Source organism: Protobothrops mucrosquamatus, unplaced genomic scaffold, assembly GCF_001527695.2.
Source record: "Protobothrops mucrosquamatus isolate PMUCROS unplaced genomic scaffold, P.Mucros_1.0 scaffold387, whole genome shotgun sequence".
Lineage (NCBI taxonomy): Eukaryota > Metazoa > Chordata > Lepidosauria > Squamata > Viperidae > Protobothrops > Protobothrops mucrosquamatus.
The window spans coordinates 587,458-605,432 of NW_015386719.1; the positions used below are offsets into that span (position 1 = coordinate 587,458).

Sequence of the window (17,975 nt, forward strand, 5' to 3'; positions counted from 1 at the left end):
AGGGAAGGTCCAGCGCTAGCAGAATTCTAACCATCTGCACAAAGTGCTGACTTAAATGGTACCTATTTATCTACTCGCATATAACATACTTATGAACTGCTAGGTGGGCAGAGGCTGAGGTGAGTGATGGGAGCTCACCCCACCATGCAGAGCTAGGACTTAAACCGCTGAAGCAAAGACCATCTCCAGCATCATTAAGCCATTGTATCTCTAGACTGTGGCCAAAGAAAGGTAGTAAAATCAAGTTTGTATCTCCATGAATACAAAACTTCCTTCTGGGAAAAAAAATGTATGCTGATTTTTATTTTTATTACTGCAGTTCCCACTATCCACTACTTATGGTGCTACAGAGGTTCCTTCTAAGACAGCTTTTCAGGATGGACACCCTGCTCCTCTGCGCCAAATGTTCTAGTGTAATAATAGTAATAATAATAATAATAATAATAATAATAATAATAATAATAATAATAATAATAATAATAATAATAATAATAATAATAAAGTTGGAAGTAGATGCAGTTCCATTGAGGATTACATGCTGACTACGGCTGGCCAGCCAGCCAGCTATGAATCCATCTGGTGGTGATGCTGTCTAATCCACATTTTTTTATCTTATCAAGTAGTAGGTTGTGATCTACTTTATCAAATGCCTTACTGAAGTCCAAGTAAATTATATCCACAGCATTCCTCTGGTCCACTAATTTTGTCACTTGGTCAAAGAATGCAATAAGATTTGTCTGGCATGATCTATTTTTGACAAACCCATGTTGGCTTTTGGTAATGAGTTTGTTTGCCTCTAGGTGTTTGCTGATTCGTTGTTTGATTATCTTTTCTAGAATCTTCCCAGGTATTGAGGTCAGGCTGATAGATCTGTAATGTCCTGGATCCATTTTTCCCCTTTTTTGAAGGTGGGAACTACATCAGCTCTTTTCCAGATCTCCGTTAGTTCCCCAGTGCTCCAGGATTTTTGAAAGATATAGTTCAGTGGTTCTGAGATCACATCTGCCAGTTCCCTGAGAACATTGGGGTGTAATCCATCTGGTCCTGGTGATTTGAACTCATCTAGACTGGACAGGTGTCACTTACCATTTTTTTGCCTATCTTAACTTGTGTTTCTAATCTGTATTTTGCAGTACTGTTTTTGATAAGTTGGGCTGTTTTTTCCCTTTGTGTAAAGATGGATGCAAAAAATGAGCTAAATAGTTCTGCTTTCACCTTTATGCCACTTTCTCCCACGAATGGGCCAATCATTTCCTTGACTTTTTTCTTATTTTTTACATGTTGAAATAAGGTTTTTTTTGGGTTATTTTTGACTTTTGTCACAAGCCTTAGTTCATTCTGAGCCTTAGCTTTCCTCACTTCACCTTTGCAGACTCAGGCTATTTGCTGATATTCTGCCTTAGTTATGTGCCCCTCTTTCCACTTGTTATACTTGCCCTTTTTGTCTTTCAATTTGTCCTCCAAGTTACATCATTCTCCAGTCAATGCTGAGAATCTTGAGAGTGAAGCCCACATATCTAGAGCAGAGGTCCCCAACCTTTTGGGCACCATGGACCAGTTCCGTGGAGAGAGGTTTTTCCGCGGACCGGAGGCTGTGTGGTTTTGTGTGCTGCCTGCATCCCATGGATGGGGCTTTGCTTATTTGGGCAAAGCCCAGTACTGGGATGCCACGGCCCAGTACTGGTCCACGGACCAGGGGTTGGGGACCCCTGATCTAGACGTCCAGGTTGAGGATGGCTGTTCTGCAGAACTGGAACTCTGATGAGCATAAATCTGGATCCAACTCATTGCGAAGAATAAAAATGAAAACGGACATAGTCAGCATGTCTTACTTGTCCTGTTGCTCACTGATTTTTAAAGACATTTTGTTAACTTTGTCAATAAAGTCTTATATCTCCCCCTTATTTGTGTTTGCATTTAACTTGTCTGAAACCACATCCACGTTTTTGGGATGTATGTGAAGGGGGGAGGGAGTAAAGTATAATTTAATATAATTAAATACAATTACAGGATAAAAAAACTGGAATAACTAAATCTCTGTGTGTAGTATTCCTCACCAGCATCTCACTCTGCTTAATAGCAGGGCTCACACTTTATTTACTGTGGGACCAATTGCAAAGAGTATCTCTCTATGCAAAGAGATAAACATTCAACTGCTACATGTTTTCTTATTTTTATCTTTTGAATCTGTGAGCTTTAATTAGTTTTGGTTCTAAATTATAATTGCGATTTTAAGGTGTTAATTGTCCTTTGCAGGGTAGGGAGTGGCTGCCCAGAATTACGTAGATCAGTGATGGTGAACTTTTTAGAGACTGAGTGCCCAAACTGCAACCCAAACCCCACTTATTTATCATTGGGTGCCGGATGGGCGTTGCCCACTGGGTGGGCGTGGCCCACTGGGTAAGCATGACCTACTGGGTGGGCATGGCCTACTGGGTGGGTGTGGCTGGCATGGATGTGGCCTACTGGGTGGGCATGGCCAGCTCGATGTCACTCACGTCAGGGGCACTTGTGTAGGCCTGGGCAGCTCTGGGGTGGATCTGAGGGTCTCTGGTGGAGGGGGGTGGGACCAGGGTGAGAACTGGGGCATGGTCTACTGGAGGAACCTCAGTGAGCCTCAGGCCATGCAGGGGGCCCCTGGATGGTGGCACGGACTGCCTGAAGCCCTGGGCAGCAGAGGTCAAGCACCCAGCCCAGCGCTTGAGCTCCCACGGCATCAGGACCCCACAGCCCTGCCTACCCTAGCCGCACTTCCCCAAGGGGGTGTCCAGCTGCGTTTACCTCCTCTTCAAGGCTACTGCTTCTGTGCTCGCTCTCCTTGGCCAGGTTGCTCATTGTGGGTGCAGGAGGGCAAAGTGCGTGGGTCAGAGGGAGGCCCACTCCTTCTCCATGCGAGGAGACCTGGCTTTGTAACCAAAGCATCCTCAGCAATAGGATGGGAGACCACCAGGGGATGGAGAAAGGGCAACAGGGCTTCTGGTGGCCAAGTGCTAAGGCAGGACTTTCCTCAGACCCTCCCTCTTATTCCAATCTCCTTCCTTCCTTCCTTCCTTCCTTCCTCCCTCCCTCCCTCCCTCCCTCCGTCTCCTCCTTCTCTGCCTTCCTCCTATTCATTCCCATCTCCTTCCTTTCTTCTTTCCTTCCCTTTCTTTCTTCCTGTTTCCCTTCCTTCCTTCCTTCCTTCCTTCCTTCCTTCCTTCCTTCCTTCCTTCCTTCCTTCCTTCCTTCCTTCCTTCCTTCCTTCCTTCCTTCCTTCCCTCCTTCTCTCTGTGCTCAGGAAGGGATGAGGAGAGGGGGAGAGGTTGGCAGTGCTTCTCTCAATGAGTAAGAGAGTTGGAAGAGACCTTTGAGGTTTTTGTCCAAGCCCCTCCTCAAGCAGGGGATGTATACCATTCCAGACAATGGAATAACCAATCTCTACTTAAAAGCCTCCAGTGATGGAGCATCCACAACTTCTGAAGGCAAGCCTTTTCACTGGTTAGTTGTTTTCACAAGTCCTTAGTTCTAGGCTGGTTTTCTTCTTGATTAGTTTCCATCTATTATTGCCTTCTGATGCTTTGGAAAATAGGTTGACCCCTTCTTCTCTGTGGCAGACATCAAATATTAGAACATTGCTATCATGTCACCACCCCTAGTCCTTTTCACTAAGGTAGACACACCCATTTCCCACAAACATTTGTCATATGTCTTAGCCTCCACCCCCCCTAATCATCTATGTTTACCATCCATTTAGATCAGATGGTCCCCCTGGTTTGGTTTATAGAACAGTGGCCATGAGCAGAGCCTTCTCAGAGACAGCACCCCAATTATAGAACTTTCTTCCAAGAAAAATATGAACAGTGCATCCCTCACCCGTTTAGAGGCAACTTCAAACACTGTTCAGCCAGGCATACAGTATGTAGAACAACACCACATTTTATGGTCAAACAGCACTAAGTAAATTACTACTAATATTTTTCTTTCTTAAAATACACACTTTTAATATTGTTTTAAGCAGTGCTAGTGATGCTTTACAATAGCTGTCTTTGAGAGTTTTTTTGTAAACCACCCTGGATTTCTCTGAAACATTTAATTTCGAATTAGATGTTGATTTAATAAATTAGACAGAAGAAACAAATGCTTAAATACATCTAAATTCCACAGACCTACTGCCTCTTAGGCACATACTGCAGAGAAAATAAGGCATTGCATAGCCACAGGATTATGGGAACTGTGGTCCATGACACCCAAGAGACATTAGTTTGGGTAAGGCTGGATTAAATTATAAAAGAGCAGATGAGAGGAAGTAGAAGCAAGAAACACTTTCCACGTCTCCGACAAAATAATTGGGTGGGGGAGAGTTGACTCGGCCTTTTAATTTCAACTCATGCCAATTCCTCTTAACTTCCCATTCAATCCTATGATTTTAGGGAAGGGAAGTGGCAAGAATAGACCACAAAGCCAATTTGGAGATTGCTGTCTTGCCTGCTTGCACACCACTTCCCCGACGCAGCACGTGTGTGTGTATGTGTGTGTGTGTCTGTGTGTGTGTGTGTGTGTGTGTGTGAGAGAGAGAGAGAGAGAGAGAGAGAGAGAGAGAGAGACAAAGAGAGAGATCCCCTTTTTGTAAGTTTGCTTACTCTGCAACGCTTTCCTTTCCCCACACTTTTGCTTCCCTGCTGGCTCAATCTCTCTTTCTCTCTCTCCCTCACACACAAAACTCTCCCTGCTTTCTCCCCCTTCTTGCCCTTTTCCTCCAGCTGCACCTGACTGGAGTGGGAGGAGGTTAAAAAAAAAGAGAAGGTGGGAAGAAAGGGGGAAGCTCCCCTTTTTTGTAACACCTCGGCTTCCTCCTCCTCCTCTTCCCCTCCTGGCTCTCTCTCTCTCTCTCTCTCTCTCTCTCTCTCTCTCTCTCTCTCTCTCTCTCTCTCTCTCTCTCACACACACACACACACACACACACACACACACACACAGAGAGAGAGAGAGAAACCCTTCCTGCTTTCTCCTCCTTCTCACCCTTTCTCTCCAGCCGCCACACGTTGCCGACCACCAGCAGTTCCAGGCTGTGGCTCTGCATGACTGCTGCATTCCCCTCTCCGGCCCTAAAACGTGGCAGAGAGGGTGAGTGGGAGCCGGCCAATGCTTGTCTTGTGCCACTACGCACTCCCATCTCTGCGCCTTTCATCCCACAGGCTGGGCATGCCTGGGGGCGCTAGGCTTACAGAACGCCAAGGCCCAAGTGAGGAAAGGTGTGGTACAGGAAAGCAGAGCCAGATGAGGAGAGGTCTAGCAAAGTGGGAAATGGTGGGACATGATGGACGGGAGGGGCAGGGTGAGGCAAATGAGCTGCAGCTGCTGCTGCAAACCACCAGTCCCTGAGCGCTTGCTGTTTCCTGTGCATGCGCCGGGAGGGCGCCCAGCCGGGTTGGGGTGGGCCAGGGCTGGGGCAGAGGGGGCTGGTCCCTTGCCATTTCTGGAACAGCCTGGGGGGGCAAATTTGGGCCCTCCCTGGCCCGTGGGCCTTGTGTTTTACATGTCTGAGCTGTAGCTTCAGCTGTAGCTTTGGTGGCTCTGTAGGCTCTGTAGGCACCTGCTGCTTTGGTGGCTCTGTAGGCAGGGCTGTGAAGTTCTCTTCTCTATCAGAGAAGAGAACTTGGCAGCTCTGCCTACAGAGCCACCAAAGCAGCAGCTGAAGCGCCGGAGGCTCGGGAAGCGAGGGCACTGAAGTGGGCAGTCAGGCCATTGGCAAGAGCAATGCGTCTGAGCAGAAAGCGGCCTCAGAACAAGTGGGGCAGGTAAGGAAAGAAATCCTTGGTCCCCCCAGAAACTGCCTTTCTTTCCTTACCTGACTCCCAGCCCCGTGCCATTTCTCCTTCACGATCCGCCTCTGCCGTGTGCAAAGAAACAAAGGAATTTTTTTGGGGGAAAAAAGGTCAATCAATCAATTCCAACTTCATGATCTTTCACAAGAAGTTGGAATTGATTGATTGACCTTTTTGCCCCCCAAAAAACTTCATTTGTTTCTTTGCATGTGGTAGTGGTGGCAGATCGCAAAGGAGAAATGCCATGAGGCTGGGAATCAGGTAAAGAAAGAAAGGCAGTTTCTGGGGGGACCAAAACTTTCCTTACCTGCCCCACTTGTTCTGAGGCTGCTTTCCACTCAGACGCATTGCTCTTGCCAATGGCTCAACCACCCACTTCAGCACTCTCCCTTCCTGAGCCTCTGGCACTCCACCTGCTACTTTGGTCAGCCTGCCAGCCCCCACCTCAATGCCCTGCCCACCCCCGCCCAGCACGGCTGCCCCGGGGCTGCAGGGGTTGGCCTGGCAAGGGAAGGGCATGCGCCCCACCCTTCCACCACCATGTAGGGTAAGGTTGCCGTGCCCACCACCACCCAGATGCCCTCGCCTCCCCCAAGCATTTTTTTACTAACCTGCCTTTCAGCTGCAATGACTCAATTCAATTCACCTAGTGACCAAAATTCTGGTCCCAATTCTGGTTGCAAGTTGAGAACTACCTGCCTTCTGTTCATTATAGCAGGGCAGGGTGGAAATCAATGTTGACTCACCTTTAGCATGCATGTTAATATGTACACATATATACTTATACAAGCTGATCCAAATCCACTTAGGAAGCAAGGCATCTCTCTGATGATACATTAGCTAATATTACTTAAAAGAATCTAGTTATCTCTCCACTCAATTTCATCCAATCTTGGAAATCTTGTTATTCATTAAATTAGAACAATTAGTGCTAAGTGTTTTGCCAGAAAATACTGGGAGTGGCTGTACATCATTAAACTGCATTCCTGCTGAGGTAAACCTCTTGGAACAATGGCCATCTTAGGTAAATTTATTGTAGTGTGTGATCCAGTCTTTAATTTTAACTCTTCCTTCATTGTTTATTTTTTTGCTAATAATTGTTGAACCTTTCTGATGATGTGGATCATTTATATGCTTCTTAACGGATCCAAGAAATTGTTGAATCTTCTTCTTCTTTGGCACCCTGGAAACTCTGTTGTATTTAGTTCCAGCTTTTGTGATCTCAAAGATACTTCTTCTTAGCTGTTTTATTATTTCTTATTAAAAAGCAGAACACTTCTTTTCTGAGGGAAAAAGAGCTAGATGAAAAGAGGTCTGTTCCAATGGTTATTTCACTTCTACCCAGTGGCCCATAGTCCTGGTTTCCTGTCATCGCAAGGCTCTGAATACCATGAAGTCAGAATACGTCTGCTTCTGGAATTATTTCATAGATGGGCTTGAAGAATGTATGCTGTACATCCAAGAACATTATTTTCTCTACATAGAGAAGAATTCTGTTTGTACTGTTGGCATATATCAAGGTTCTCTATCAACACCAACATTATCTCTGGGTGGAGAAGCACTACCCCCCAGATAAATAGCTTTGCAATTTGGGGATCCTTCTGGATTTATTGCTTCTGCTTAAGCAGCAAATGGAAGTCTTAGCTAGAGGGGCCTTTACTCAGCTTAGTGTGCCAATGATGACTTGACTTGGTACAAGGGGACCTAGTTACATAATGCATGCCTTCTTCAGTTAGACTATTGCAATACAGTGTTCTTGGGGCTATCTTTGAAGTCTATTCAGAAGCTGCAATTAGTCTAGAAGACAGTAGTTAGTGTGCTAATCAGCATACATCTGTGGGAGTGTGTAACACCTCTGCTATTATTAGCCCCATTAAGCAGATGCACTGAGGAAATCAACTCTACAAGAAGGCTAAAAGTATTTTTTACAGTATTCCGATTGTCTTTAATTCTCCATGATTCTTGACATGCATTTGCTGAAGATGGAGATCCCGCTATCACTGCTTTAGAACAAGTACACGTCAGCAATTGGTTTTGCAGATATTCATCATGTCTAGTCCCACCATCTTCAGATTAATTATGTCAACCTGCAAGAACTAGAAAAATTGCAGAGAAGAGCAACAAAGATGATTAGGGGACTGGAGGTAAAACATATGAAGAATGGTTGCAGGAACTGGGCATGGCTAGTCTAGTGAAGAGAAGGACCAGGGATGACATGATAGCAGTGTTCCAATATTTGAGGGGCTGTCACAGAGAACAGAGAGGGTCAACCTATTTTCCAAAGCACCTGAAGGCCAGACAAGGAACAATGGATGGAAACCAATTAAGGAGAGGTTTAACCTAGAAACAAGGAGAAATCTTCTGACAGTTTGCCTTCAGAAGTTGTGGGAGCTTCACCACTGGAAGCTTTCAAGAAAAGACTGGACTGCCATCTGTCAGAAATAGTGTAGGGTTTCCTGCTTGGGTGGGTGGGGGTTGGATTAGATGACCTATAAGATCACTTCCAACTCTGTTACTCTGTTACTGATACCTCAGGTCTCCAAAAGTAACGGGGCAACTAAAGCTGGATCTCCGGGCCAAAGAGTGGCAAATGGTGGGTGCACAGAGAAACAATCATATTATTTTTCTTCCTCCAGTGGTTTCCAGTGGGAAGTCAGCATGGAAGCATCTTTAGAATCTGAAAGGAAGGAAATAAATTTATAGAACTACAGGTAGTTTTTGACTTACAACTATTTTTTAATGTTCAAAGTTGCAACAGTGATGAAAAAGGCTACTTACAACTGATTCTCATCCCTATGACCATTGCAACATTTTTACAAATATGGAATCAAAATTTAGGCTCTTGGCAACTGGCATGTATTTACTATGGTTGTAGCATCCTGAGGTCATGTGATCGCCATTTAGGACCTTTCCAGGGGGCTTCCAATGACCAAGTCAAGGGCAGAAACTAGATTTGCTTAACAACACAGTGATATGCTTCATGACTGTAGCAAAAGAGGTTGCAAAATTGGGTGTGACTCATTTAATGACCACATAGCTTAGTAATAGAAGTTCTGGTCCTAATTGTGTCATAGGTTGAGAATTACCTGTAACAAAGAAAAGGTGAAGCACTTCTCTACAGAGCTTCCTTTACTCTGTATTCTCTTCGCTAAAGAGGCTTAAATATATGCAATAACTGATCAATAAAATATTGTAGACTCTTTGTTTCCATAATTACAATGCATTGTTTATAATACATTGTTAAACAGAGGTCCAGTAATTTTGAAGGGAGAATATTCTTAGAAAGATTTTTTTAAAAAAAATCATTGAAATGAAAATAGGTAAGATACTATTGAATTAAAGCAGGGGGATGTATTTACATACATTTACATACATAAACTTTGCTGAACTAATGGTTATCTGCAAGCATAAGTTCTTTTGTAACTATAAGCTAAATTGTTATAAAAGTCATCCTGAATAAGAGATTCATCTAAGAGACATCCAACCTCCCTCACTTTCAGGTTACACAACACCTTTGAAGAATCACACCAGCTCCTCATATGCATTTCAAATACTCTATGAATAGTGATTCTGTAGAAACTGCTGCCTCTTAGTGCCTCTGTGGTTTCTGGCTAGTTAGTTGAGATATTTGCACCATGAAAAATGCAGACAACTAAACGTGTCAGTAGTCATGTAAGGACATCATTCAGGAATGTTCCTGACCGAGTTTCCCAACTTGCTTGAGTAGCTCTTCATGAAATTTTAGTTTATTTTTTAAAATTCATGGCTCCTCTTTTTGTCATTTGGCAAGAGAAAATTGAAATTTGTCTTTTCTAGCTTTTCTTTTCTTTAATATAGTTTTTGAATTCTTGTCTTCTTTCTTGTAACTGCATTGCACCTTCTAATTTGTTGAAGGTTCACAAGATGTGCAGAATGAGTTGTAAATGAAATTGGATGCTGGCACCATGCTTTATGTGCTATAGTTGTATAGCAAAGAGAAATATAATAGGAAAGATCCCACACAAAGAAAAGGATAGATGTTTTCTGGTTGGGAGGTCCAGGAAAGGGGTGATGGTTTGAAATGGGTAAGATGGGAACAAAAATGCTTTCTCAGGTAGAAAAGAAAAAAATAAGGGACACAAGGAACAAATTGTAAACGTCGTTTTGTCCTAATTTCAACAAGTGAAATGGTATTATTAATATTTCTTAGAATATCTTGTTATGAGGCATGTCAATAGCTTGTATGCTAGATGGTTTATGTCAATAAAGTGGTAGTGCCTCATTGCTATTTTAAAACCCCCCCCTCAATTTTTTTTGTGGTAGGATAGTTTCAGACAATAAGGTAGATATAGATAAAAATTTAAATTCAGCAATGTAATTAGATATAATAGATTGCTACACAGTCTTGGAGAATAGGAAGAACATTTTTCAGGGAGACAGTCATATCAATTGTCACTAGAGTCTCCTCATGATACTGTTCTATTTTAGGACAGTTCCTAGGATAATGCAGCTACTTTTGGCCCAAGATCACGGGAAGAGGTGTAGCCGTGTTGAAGCATTATAAAGAATGACTCCTTTCTACTTTGAAGGATCTTTTTGTAACTAAAAAGGATGATCAGCATCATGGTGGATGGATTTCATTATAGTTGTGATAGGTGTCCATTAGAAAACCTGAAGGAGTAGCCTGGGACATATCATCTGGGAGAAAGTTTATCTACTTGTATATGATTGTTAAGAGGCAACACTGACTTGATGACACATAACCAACCAACCAACCAACCAACCAACCAATTTCTCCTATCATCTGGTGATCAGATTTTTACACTCGGTGTATCAGTTTTTTATTGCCAGTTATGTAATTTCATTCTGTCCTGGAGACTTGTTTTTTTCCCTCACCATAGATCATGATATTAAAAGTTACAGGCTATAGTCTACTGTAGCAGTCCCCAATCTTTGTGGCTTGGTGGTGTGATGGAGAGGGGAACCAGCCATGTAAGTGATGGGCTGGTACACATGGACGCATGCAGTTCGACTTGCATGAGTGGTGGGTCGGCAAGCACGCGCATGCGTGCACAGCTCCACTTGTGCAAGTTGAGCTGCGTGTTTTTGTGTGTATGTATGTGTGTGTGCGCCGGCCTGCTGCTCATGTGGCCCAGTTGCGAATAGGCCATGGCCCAGTTGTAGGCTATGGCCTGTGGGTTGGGGACCCCTGGTTTATCACATCATACCTGAAAAATGGGTAATTATAACAAGAAAATAGTGCTACTGTTTGTGTGTGTAGTGGGAAGAGAAGGAGAGAAAAACCAGGAACTGTTTGTATTGGAATGAATGCATTGGTTCAGGATTCAGAACAGATAATGGTTGGTTACTTCATCTGCGTTTATGGTGGTGAAGTTTGACTGCAGCTATTTCTTGGGCTAGAAAAAAACCACAGTCCTTTCTTGTTTTCTTATCCAGAAGTCACACTGGGTGGAGCCTGGAACGTGCATATATGATTCTTGTCTTTTGGGATGTGCCAAGGAAGAGCGACAACAGATTTGCGTGTTGTCTGTCTGTTAACGAATTGTTTCTTGCGCTTGTGAAAAGAACTACTTGACAAGAATGGAAACCACAGAGGAGAAGGTAAGGAAGAGACTGTCATTGCTGTCTATATTTTTTTGATTTCTCTGCTGAGAAATCATAACAAGTAGATACATTCTCTCTAATCTTTCAGTCAATCTGAATTTTTTGAAATAATGAAAGTTGGCCCTATTTCAAACTTGGAATAGTTTCTGGGTGTTCTGATAAATAGATGGGATAGGAGCAGAAAAGTTGATTCAAGAAAGTTGAAGACATATACAAGGTGTCCTTGCAAAAATTGCCCCTGTGCCAGTAAAATAAAATAAAATCAGTAGCTGGGAGAATGCTAATTGCCTTTCAACATCTCAGTCTTAAGTAGCAGGTTTGGGGAGAAAATCTGGCTGTTCATTTGGATTTCAGCACATTAAGTTGCATTTTAATTCATTAATCTTGTTTCCGTGGTTTTGATTTCATACTGATTCATTAATCCTGCTTGTTTCCTTTTTTTATTTTTTACTTAAAAAAAATCTAGATGTCTTTGAAACTATCAACAAGTTGAAAATTTGGAACCCTGCAGATTATTTATTATTTTTTTAAAAAAACAATTATAAGATGTAGCTAACATTTTGTGAGATTGCACCCTGTTTATTTCTTGGTGGCTGCCCGCATCATTCAAAACCTTGTGATAGCATCAAAGGAAGTTGGTGCCTGCTGCATTTCAAAGTTTTGCCATTTAAATATGAAGGGGCACACCTTTTTGCCTGCAAATAAAAATTTAGCTCTGTTCATTCAGTTCACCGTTCAGCTTGACTTTTTCTTTTTTTCTTAGAGTTTTTGAACACAATAAAAGCATAAAAAAGGAAAAATAAGAGAGATTTTTTTTAAAAGAAAAAAGAAAAGTTAAAAAAAAAAGAAAATATAAATTATAACTTCTGTCCTTCTTTCTATCCAGTAGTTGCAGTCTCACTGTTTCCTCTCCCTCTTTAACCCTTTTTAGTTCTAATATCATCAATTCAGTCTTTTTTTTCTTTCAGCAAAAAGTTCACATAAAGTTTCTAGTCTTTCAAATAAGTCTTTTATCATTTTTTTCTTGGCTTTTCACGTTTCAAAAGGAATATAGTCTTTTAAAAACATATCTAACTAATAGTTAGATAGAAACATATTGAAATACAACAGGAACACAGAGATAGCAAAACTTATAATTTAAATCTACTGTAACTGACATCTTAAAAAGCAAGAGAACTGAAAAGGGCAATTTAAATTTGTGAGTAATTATTAGGAGAGACAACTGGGCATTTCCAATAAATCCCCTTTGATGAATTACACTTAAAATCCTTATATAGAATTAACTGAAAGAAAATTGAACACTTTTATAGTGCAAAATAGAAAAAGCAATGCATTTTTTAAAAATGTGTGTATAATTGTATATGTAACTGTAAAACTGAAAACCTGTGATTCACACAGACACCCCTACATGCATATATTTTACTTTCTATGAGTTTAAAGTAAATTAATTTTTAAAAATTACAATCCTAGGATAATTTTGATATGTTGGCAGGTCTTTAATTCTTTGCTGGTATCTTTATTCCTACTGATATTGGTCAAATTCCTGTTTAGAAACCAAGTCAGTCATGAGCAATTATTTTGAATCAGTTCCATCATATATATAAATTGGGGTACACACCATTTTACATAATTGAAAATATTCCCATAATTTTTCTATCTAAAAACTTCTGTTCCAGTATTCTGATTTTCACAATCAAATCAGACAATTTTTTTTAAATTTAAATTTATTAAATGTAATAGGTAGTCCACCTTTTCACCACATCAGTTCTCTAAATTCCTAATAAAAGAAAACATTAGCATTGAAAAATAATAATGCCCTCATTCAGACATGTTCCTAATTTCCTTTTCAATTCTAGCCAGGAGAGATGTAGTAGCCTCCCCATTTAACTATATAAAATAGATGATTGATGAGAAAATATGATATCAAATTAGGTAAGTAAATGACACCTTTCCTAAACTATTTTTCCCCAAGAAACTAAACTGCCAGCTTCATTTAGAAGGCCAGTGAATGTTGGGAAAAGACACTGGAAAGTGAACAAGTTGGTGTAGGGTGGGATAGGTATCTTAAATTTTTAAAATATTTTGTCTGGTTTAAGTTGATAATTCTGGACTGATATTATCTGCAGACAGAGCAGTTATTTAACTTAAGTCCATTTCTAGAATTTCTCTAGTTTTATGAAAGATATATCTATCTTTTAATATCTTTCTCTCTTGTATTTCCAACATCTTCACAGAGATTGATAGACCTGCCTGATTACAGTATATGCTACCTCCAGTCTATGGCTGCTTGCTGTTTAATTAAAGCCCCCCTAGGAAAATAGTTTTAAATATCAATATGCAACTTGTCTCCTTTTTTCTTTGAAAATATGCTACAAAACCTATTGAGTAGTGGTGGTAGAAATGGGGTTTGCTGACAACAGAAATAGGGTACAGGTAGTCCTTGACTTAAGGCCATGGTTTTCCCAGTTGCAATGTATGGATGTGAAAGTTGGACCATAAGAAAGGCTGAGCGACAAAGAATTGAGGCCTTTGAACTATGGTGCTGGAGAAGACTCCTGCGAGTCCCTTGGACTGCAAGGCGTTCAAACCAGTCAGTTCTAGAAGAGATCAAACCCGACTGCTCTTTAGAAGGCCAGATCCTGAAGTTGAAACTCAAATACTTTGGCCACTTAATGAGAAGGAAGGACTCACTGGAGAAGGGCCTAATGCTGGGAAAGATTGAGGGCAACAGAAGAAGGGGATGACAGAGAATGAGGTGGCTGGATGGAGTCACTGAAGCAGTAGGCGTGAACTTAAATGGACTCCAGAAGATGGTAGAGGACAGGAAGACCTGGAGGAACATTGTCCATGGGGTCGCGATGGGTCGGACACGACTTCGCAATTAACAACAACAAAGTCCTTGACTTACACTATTTGTTCAGCGACCATTTAAAATTACAATAGTACTAAAACCAGTGACTTATGACCAGTCTTCACAGTTATGAGAGTTGCAGCATTCCCACAATCCCAAGATCGAAATTCAGGCAACTGGCTTGTATTTATGACTTTGGCAGCATCCTGAAGTCACAGGATTGCCATTTGCAATTTTCCCAGCTGGTTTCTGGTAAGGAAAGTCAATGGTGGAAGCTGGATTCACTTAATGATGGTGTGACTTACTGAAAAACTGCAGTGATTCACTTAACAACCGTGAAAAAAAAGTCAAGTTCGTACAATTGAGTGTGACTCACTTAACAACCATCTTGCTTAGCAATGGAAATTCTGGTCCCAGTTGTGATCATAAGCTGAGGACCCTCTGTTTTGGGGGAGTATATGGTCAGTGCCATAAGAATAGCTTCTGCTGCAAAGTGGGACAACTTTCTTTCATGAAGGTTAATCTTGGGAGAGGAATACAGTCTGTGTGATGACAGTAGTTCTCCATGAGCTTGTCTGGTCAAATTTATACACATTTGGATTCAATTAACGATAGTAAAGATTTCAGCAAATGATCAGATGTTTATCGTATTATACTGTCATAGAATAGCTGCTGACTCTAGTCAGCTAGGAATGTGCAAATTCCCATCTGTGTCAATGTATACATATTCAATTCCAACTTTAACAGACAGTTTTAAAATAGTTTAAAAGTCAAATACCAAAATGCCATAGTCATATACATTCTGGATATATGATTTACCAATATACATTGTTTTATATGCAATTGGGGGACTCTGTGTATTGTATGCGTTATATGCAATTAACTAAATATACTGATTAGACAACACAGTGTTCTCCAGTCACTGTTGGTTTTATATTTCTAAGACAGGGACTGCTTAGAGTAGTCAGGATATCTGGGAATCTGTACTGTATGGAGTCTGTGGTGCCCGTTGAGCTTAGTTGCTTGCTTGGAGATATTTCATTACCTGATCAGGTAACATAAGGTTTCTTAGTTAGGTAATGAAACATCTACAAAGAGGTGAATTAATTTATCCTGAATGGGTTTTTGAGATGGATGTTCTTTTGGAGGAGAAAAGACAGAATGCGAGGACCCAACAAGTAGCCAGAGAATTGAGGAAAATTAGTACAAGGATTATTATAGGAGAAGTTAATGGACACATTTCTCTGCAACAGTAGGAGATTCCTTAATTATTTCCCTTAGCAGGATATTAATATTTAGACAAGACAGGATGAAAAGTGAATTGCACACCTTTGCTACCGTTAAGCTCATTTGAAATGGTGTTTAATTAGTGTTATAACTGTAACTATATATGTAAAGAAGGTACAGCTGGCAGTTCATCAATTTCATATGGCAAGTTGATAAAATCAGGTCTGGAAATGCTACCTTGACTGTCACTCACCTATGTGCTGTATTTCTTTGGAAGACACAGATTTCTGTGCTGCAGTCAAAGAAGATAATGTCAGGGTTTGAGTAAGTCCATGAAAAGCAGGAAGGGTGGAAGAAGGCCTTAGGGCACAGCCCAAGAACCAGGACTCTGGAGGTTAGGTGCAAATGGGTGTACAAATATACTTCCCTAAGTGTGAGATGATACAGGTACACACAGATCACCAAATTTGCTAAGAAACTGATGATCAATGAAAAGGTCTGCAATTCTGATGCTAAAAATAAGGTAGCTTTGCCTGGGAAAATAACTTGTCTGGTTAGTTCTATAATTTCATGTTGTTTGAAACACATTGGTTATATAATAGGAAGTGGAACTACAATTTTATAGGCAGCTTTGAAGGGAAATAATTAATGGTATGCACATTAAAAGATGGAGCAACTATATTTTTATGCTTTAATTGAATGAATAATGAATGCTGGAATTTCTGTTTGCAGGGCATCCATGCTGCATTTCTTGTTTTATGATCTCAATTTCTATAACTTTCTATAACTCATTTATTCTACTGTAATAAAAATGATGAAAGAAAATAAAATGATTGTATTACAAAATGTTAAACATGGAAATCCTTACATGCAAGCAGGAAGTATGGCTTTCTTTTTTAAAAACTTCATTAAAGAAAGCATAAAGGACAGAGAAGAGTAGGAAGCTTGGAAAGAGAAGAATAAAAATTCTGTAAGATTTTGAATACTTTGAGTTGCAAGGCAAAAGTTATAACTGTGCTATTATAGTTGTCCTTTAAAAGGTGGATGAAGACTTCCGATTTGGCGACCGAGTCGCTGCGGCTGCTTGGAAGGTGACTCCGTCTTCCACGTTTGATTTTCCTTCACTGGGGGACCCTGGAAAGGGTCGAAAGTTGCCCTGTAGGGGCGACGAGCAAGGAGGGGACCCCCGCTTGATTCGGGGCAGCCCTCCAAACTGGCAGAGAAAAGACCGGCCATAGCAATATGGCTCGGCATTAGGCTGCAGACAGTCGAAGTCAAATCTACTATCAAGCACTTTGAAAGCAACGCAGAAGAAACTGGGTGAGATCTGATCTTCTCTTTACCCCAAGTACCTTCTCTTTCCCCTGTGAGGAGAGAGGGAAGGGAATTTCTATTCCACCCTCTAAGAACAGCGGTGTCTGACTACCCAGGGGAATCAAAGCATTAAAAAGAACAACTTTAATTTAATTGGATTTATATGTTTCTGAAACCTGGGGACTAAATATTTTCCTATCTCTATTGGAGACTTTTGTCTCCAATAGAGACAAATTTTGACTACAAATAGAACCAACAATGCAGAAAATAACAGAAGAAGCGGGACAACCAAATATGAAGACAGAGGACCCAATTTACCACCAAATTCACCTGATGGAAAATTCAGAAAAGGAAGTGACAACATTGAAAATGGAAATGGCTTTCTATATAAATCAGAAGAAATTTGAGAAAGAAGTGGAACAGATTGAATTGAAGACAAATATACTAGAGCAAACATGGGAAACTGGAATAACAAGGAGACAATTTAATGAATACAAATGGGCTAGTCCAGTGGTTCTCAACCTTCCTAATGCCGCAACCCTTTAATATAGTTCCTCATGTTGTGGTGACCCCCAACCATAAAATTATTTCCGTTGCTACTTCATAACTGTAATTTTGCTACTGTTATGAATCGTAATATCTGATATGCAGGATGTATTTTCATTGTTACAAATTGAACATAATTAAAGCATAGTGATTAATCACAAAAACAATATGTAATTATATATTGTGAAATATTTATTTCTAATTACAAATAAATGAAATTTTGTCTTGAAGCATGGGTGGTCCACCTATGGCTTTGAAGGGAGACCTGACCTTTTCTCTTCTTTAAATGAGCCCTTGAAGTTGCCTGATTAGGTTAAGCATGACCTGTGAAAAATTAATATGATTGTGTATGGGAGGGGGAGTGCTTATGGGGTGAGAGAAAATAAGAATTAGTTGAGGTGATACTCAAGGGGAGCTATACTTGTAGACATTTGTTGTCCATGTGTGTGAAGTGGCCCACACAATTTGCTTCTTCAGCCTGAGCCACTGCCCGTTTTTCTACCTCCAGCTGAAATTCACTGAGGGTGTGGAAGAGGACCCCTGTCCTTCCAGGACAATTGATCCTAATGACCTTCAGAGCTTCTGTCTCTGAAGAAGGCAGAAGGGAAACCTTGGCTCTTTTATGACTC

The 17,975-nt window shown here is 40.9% G+C and overlaps 1 protein-coding gene across 1 annotated transcript in view; it reads left to right on the plus strand.

The window, feature by feature from the left end:
- The first annotated feature begins 11,384 nt into the window (after positions 1-11,384).
- The window catches only part of LOC107287425 (cytosolic phospholipase A2 beta-like), a 40,915-nt gene continuing 34,324 nt past the window's right edge, over positions 11,385-17,975 (plus strand). Inside the window, exon 1 of the mRNA XM_029284131.1 lies at positions 11,385-11,405. Within this exon, the coding sequence (XP_029139964.1) occupies positions 11,385-11,405 (21 nt within the window). The remainder of the gene's footprint in view (positions 11,406-17,975) is intronic.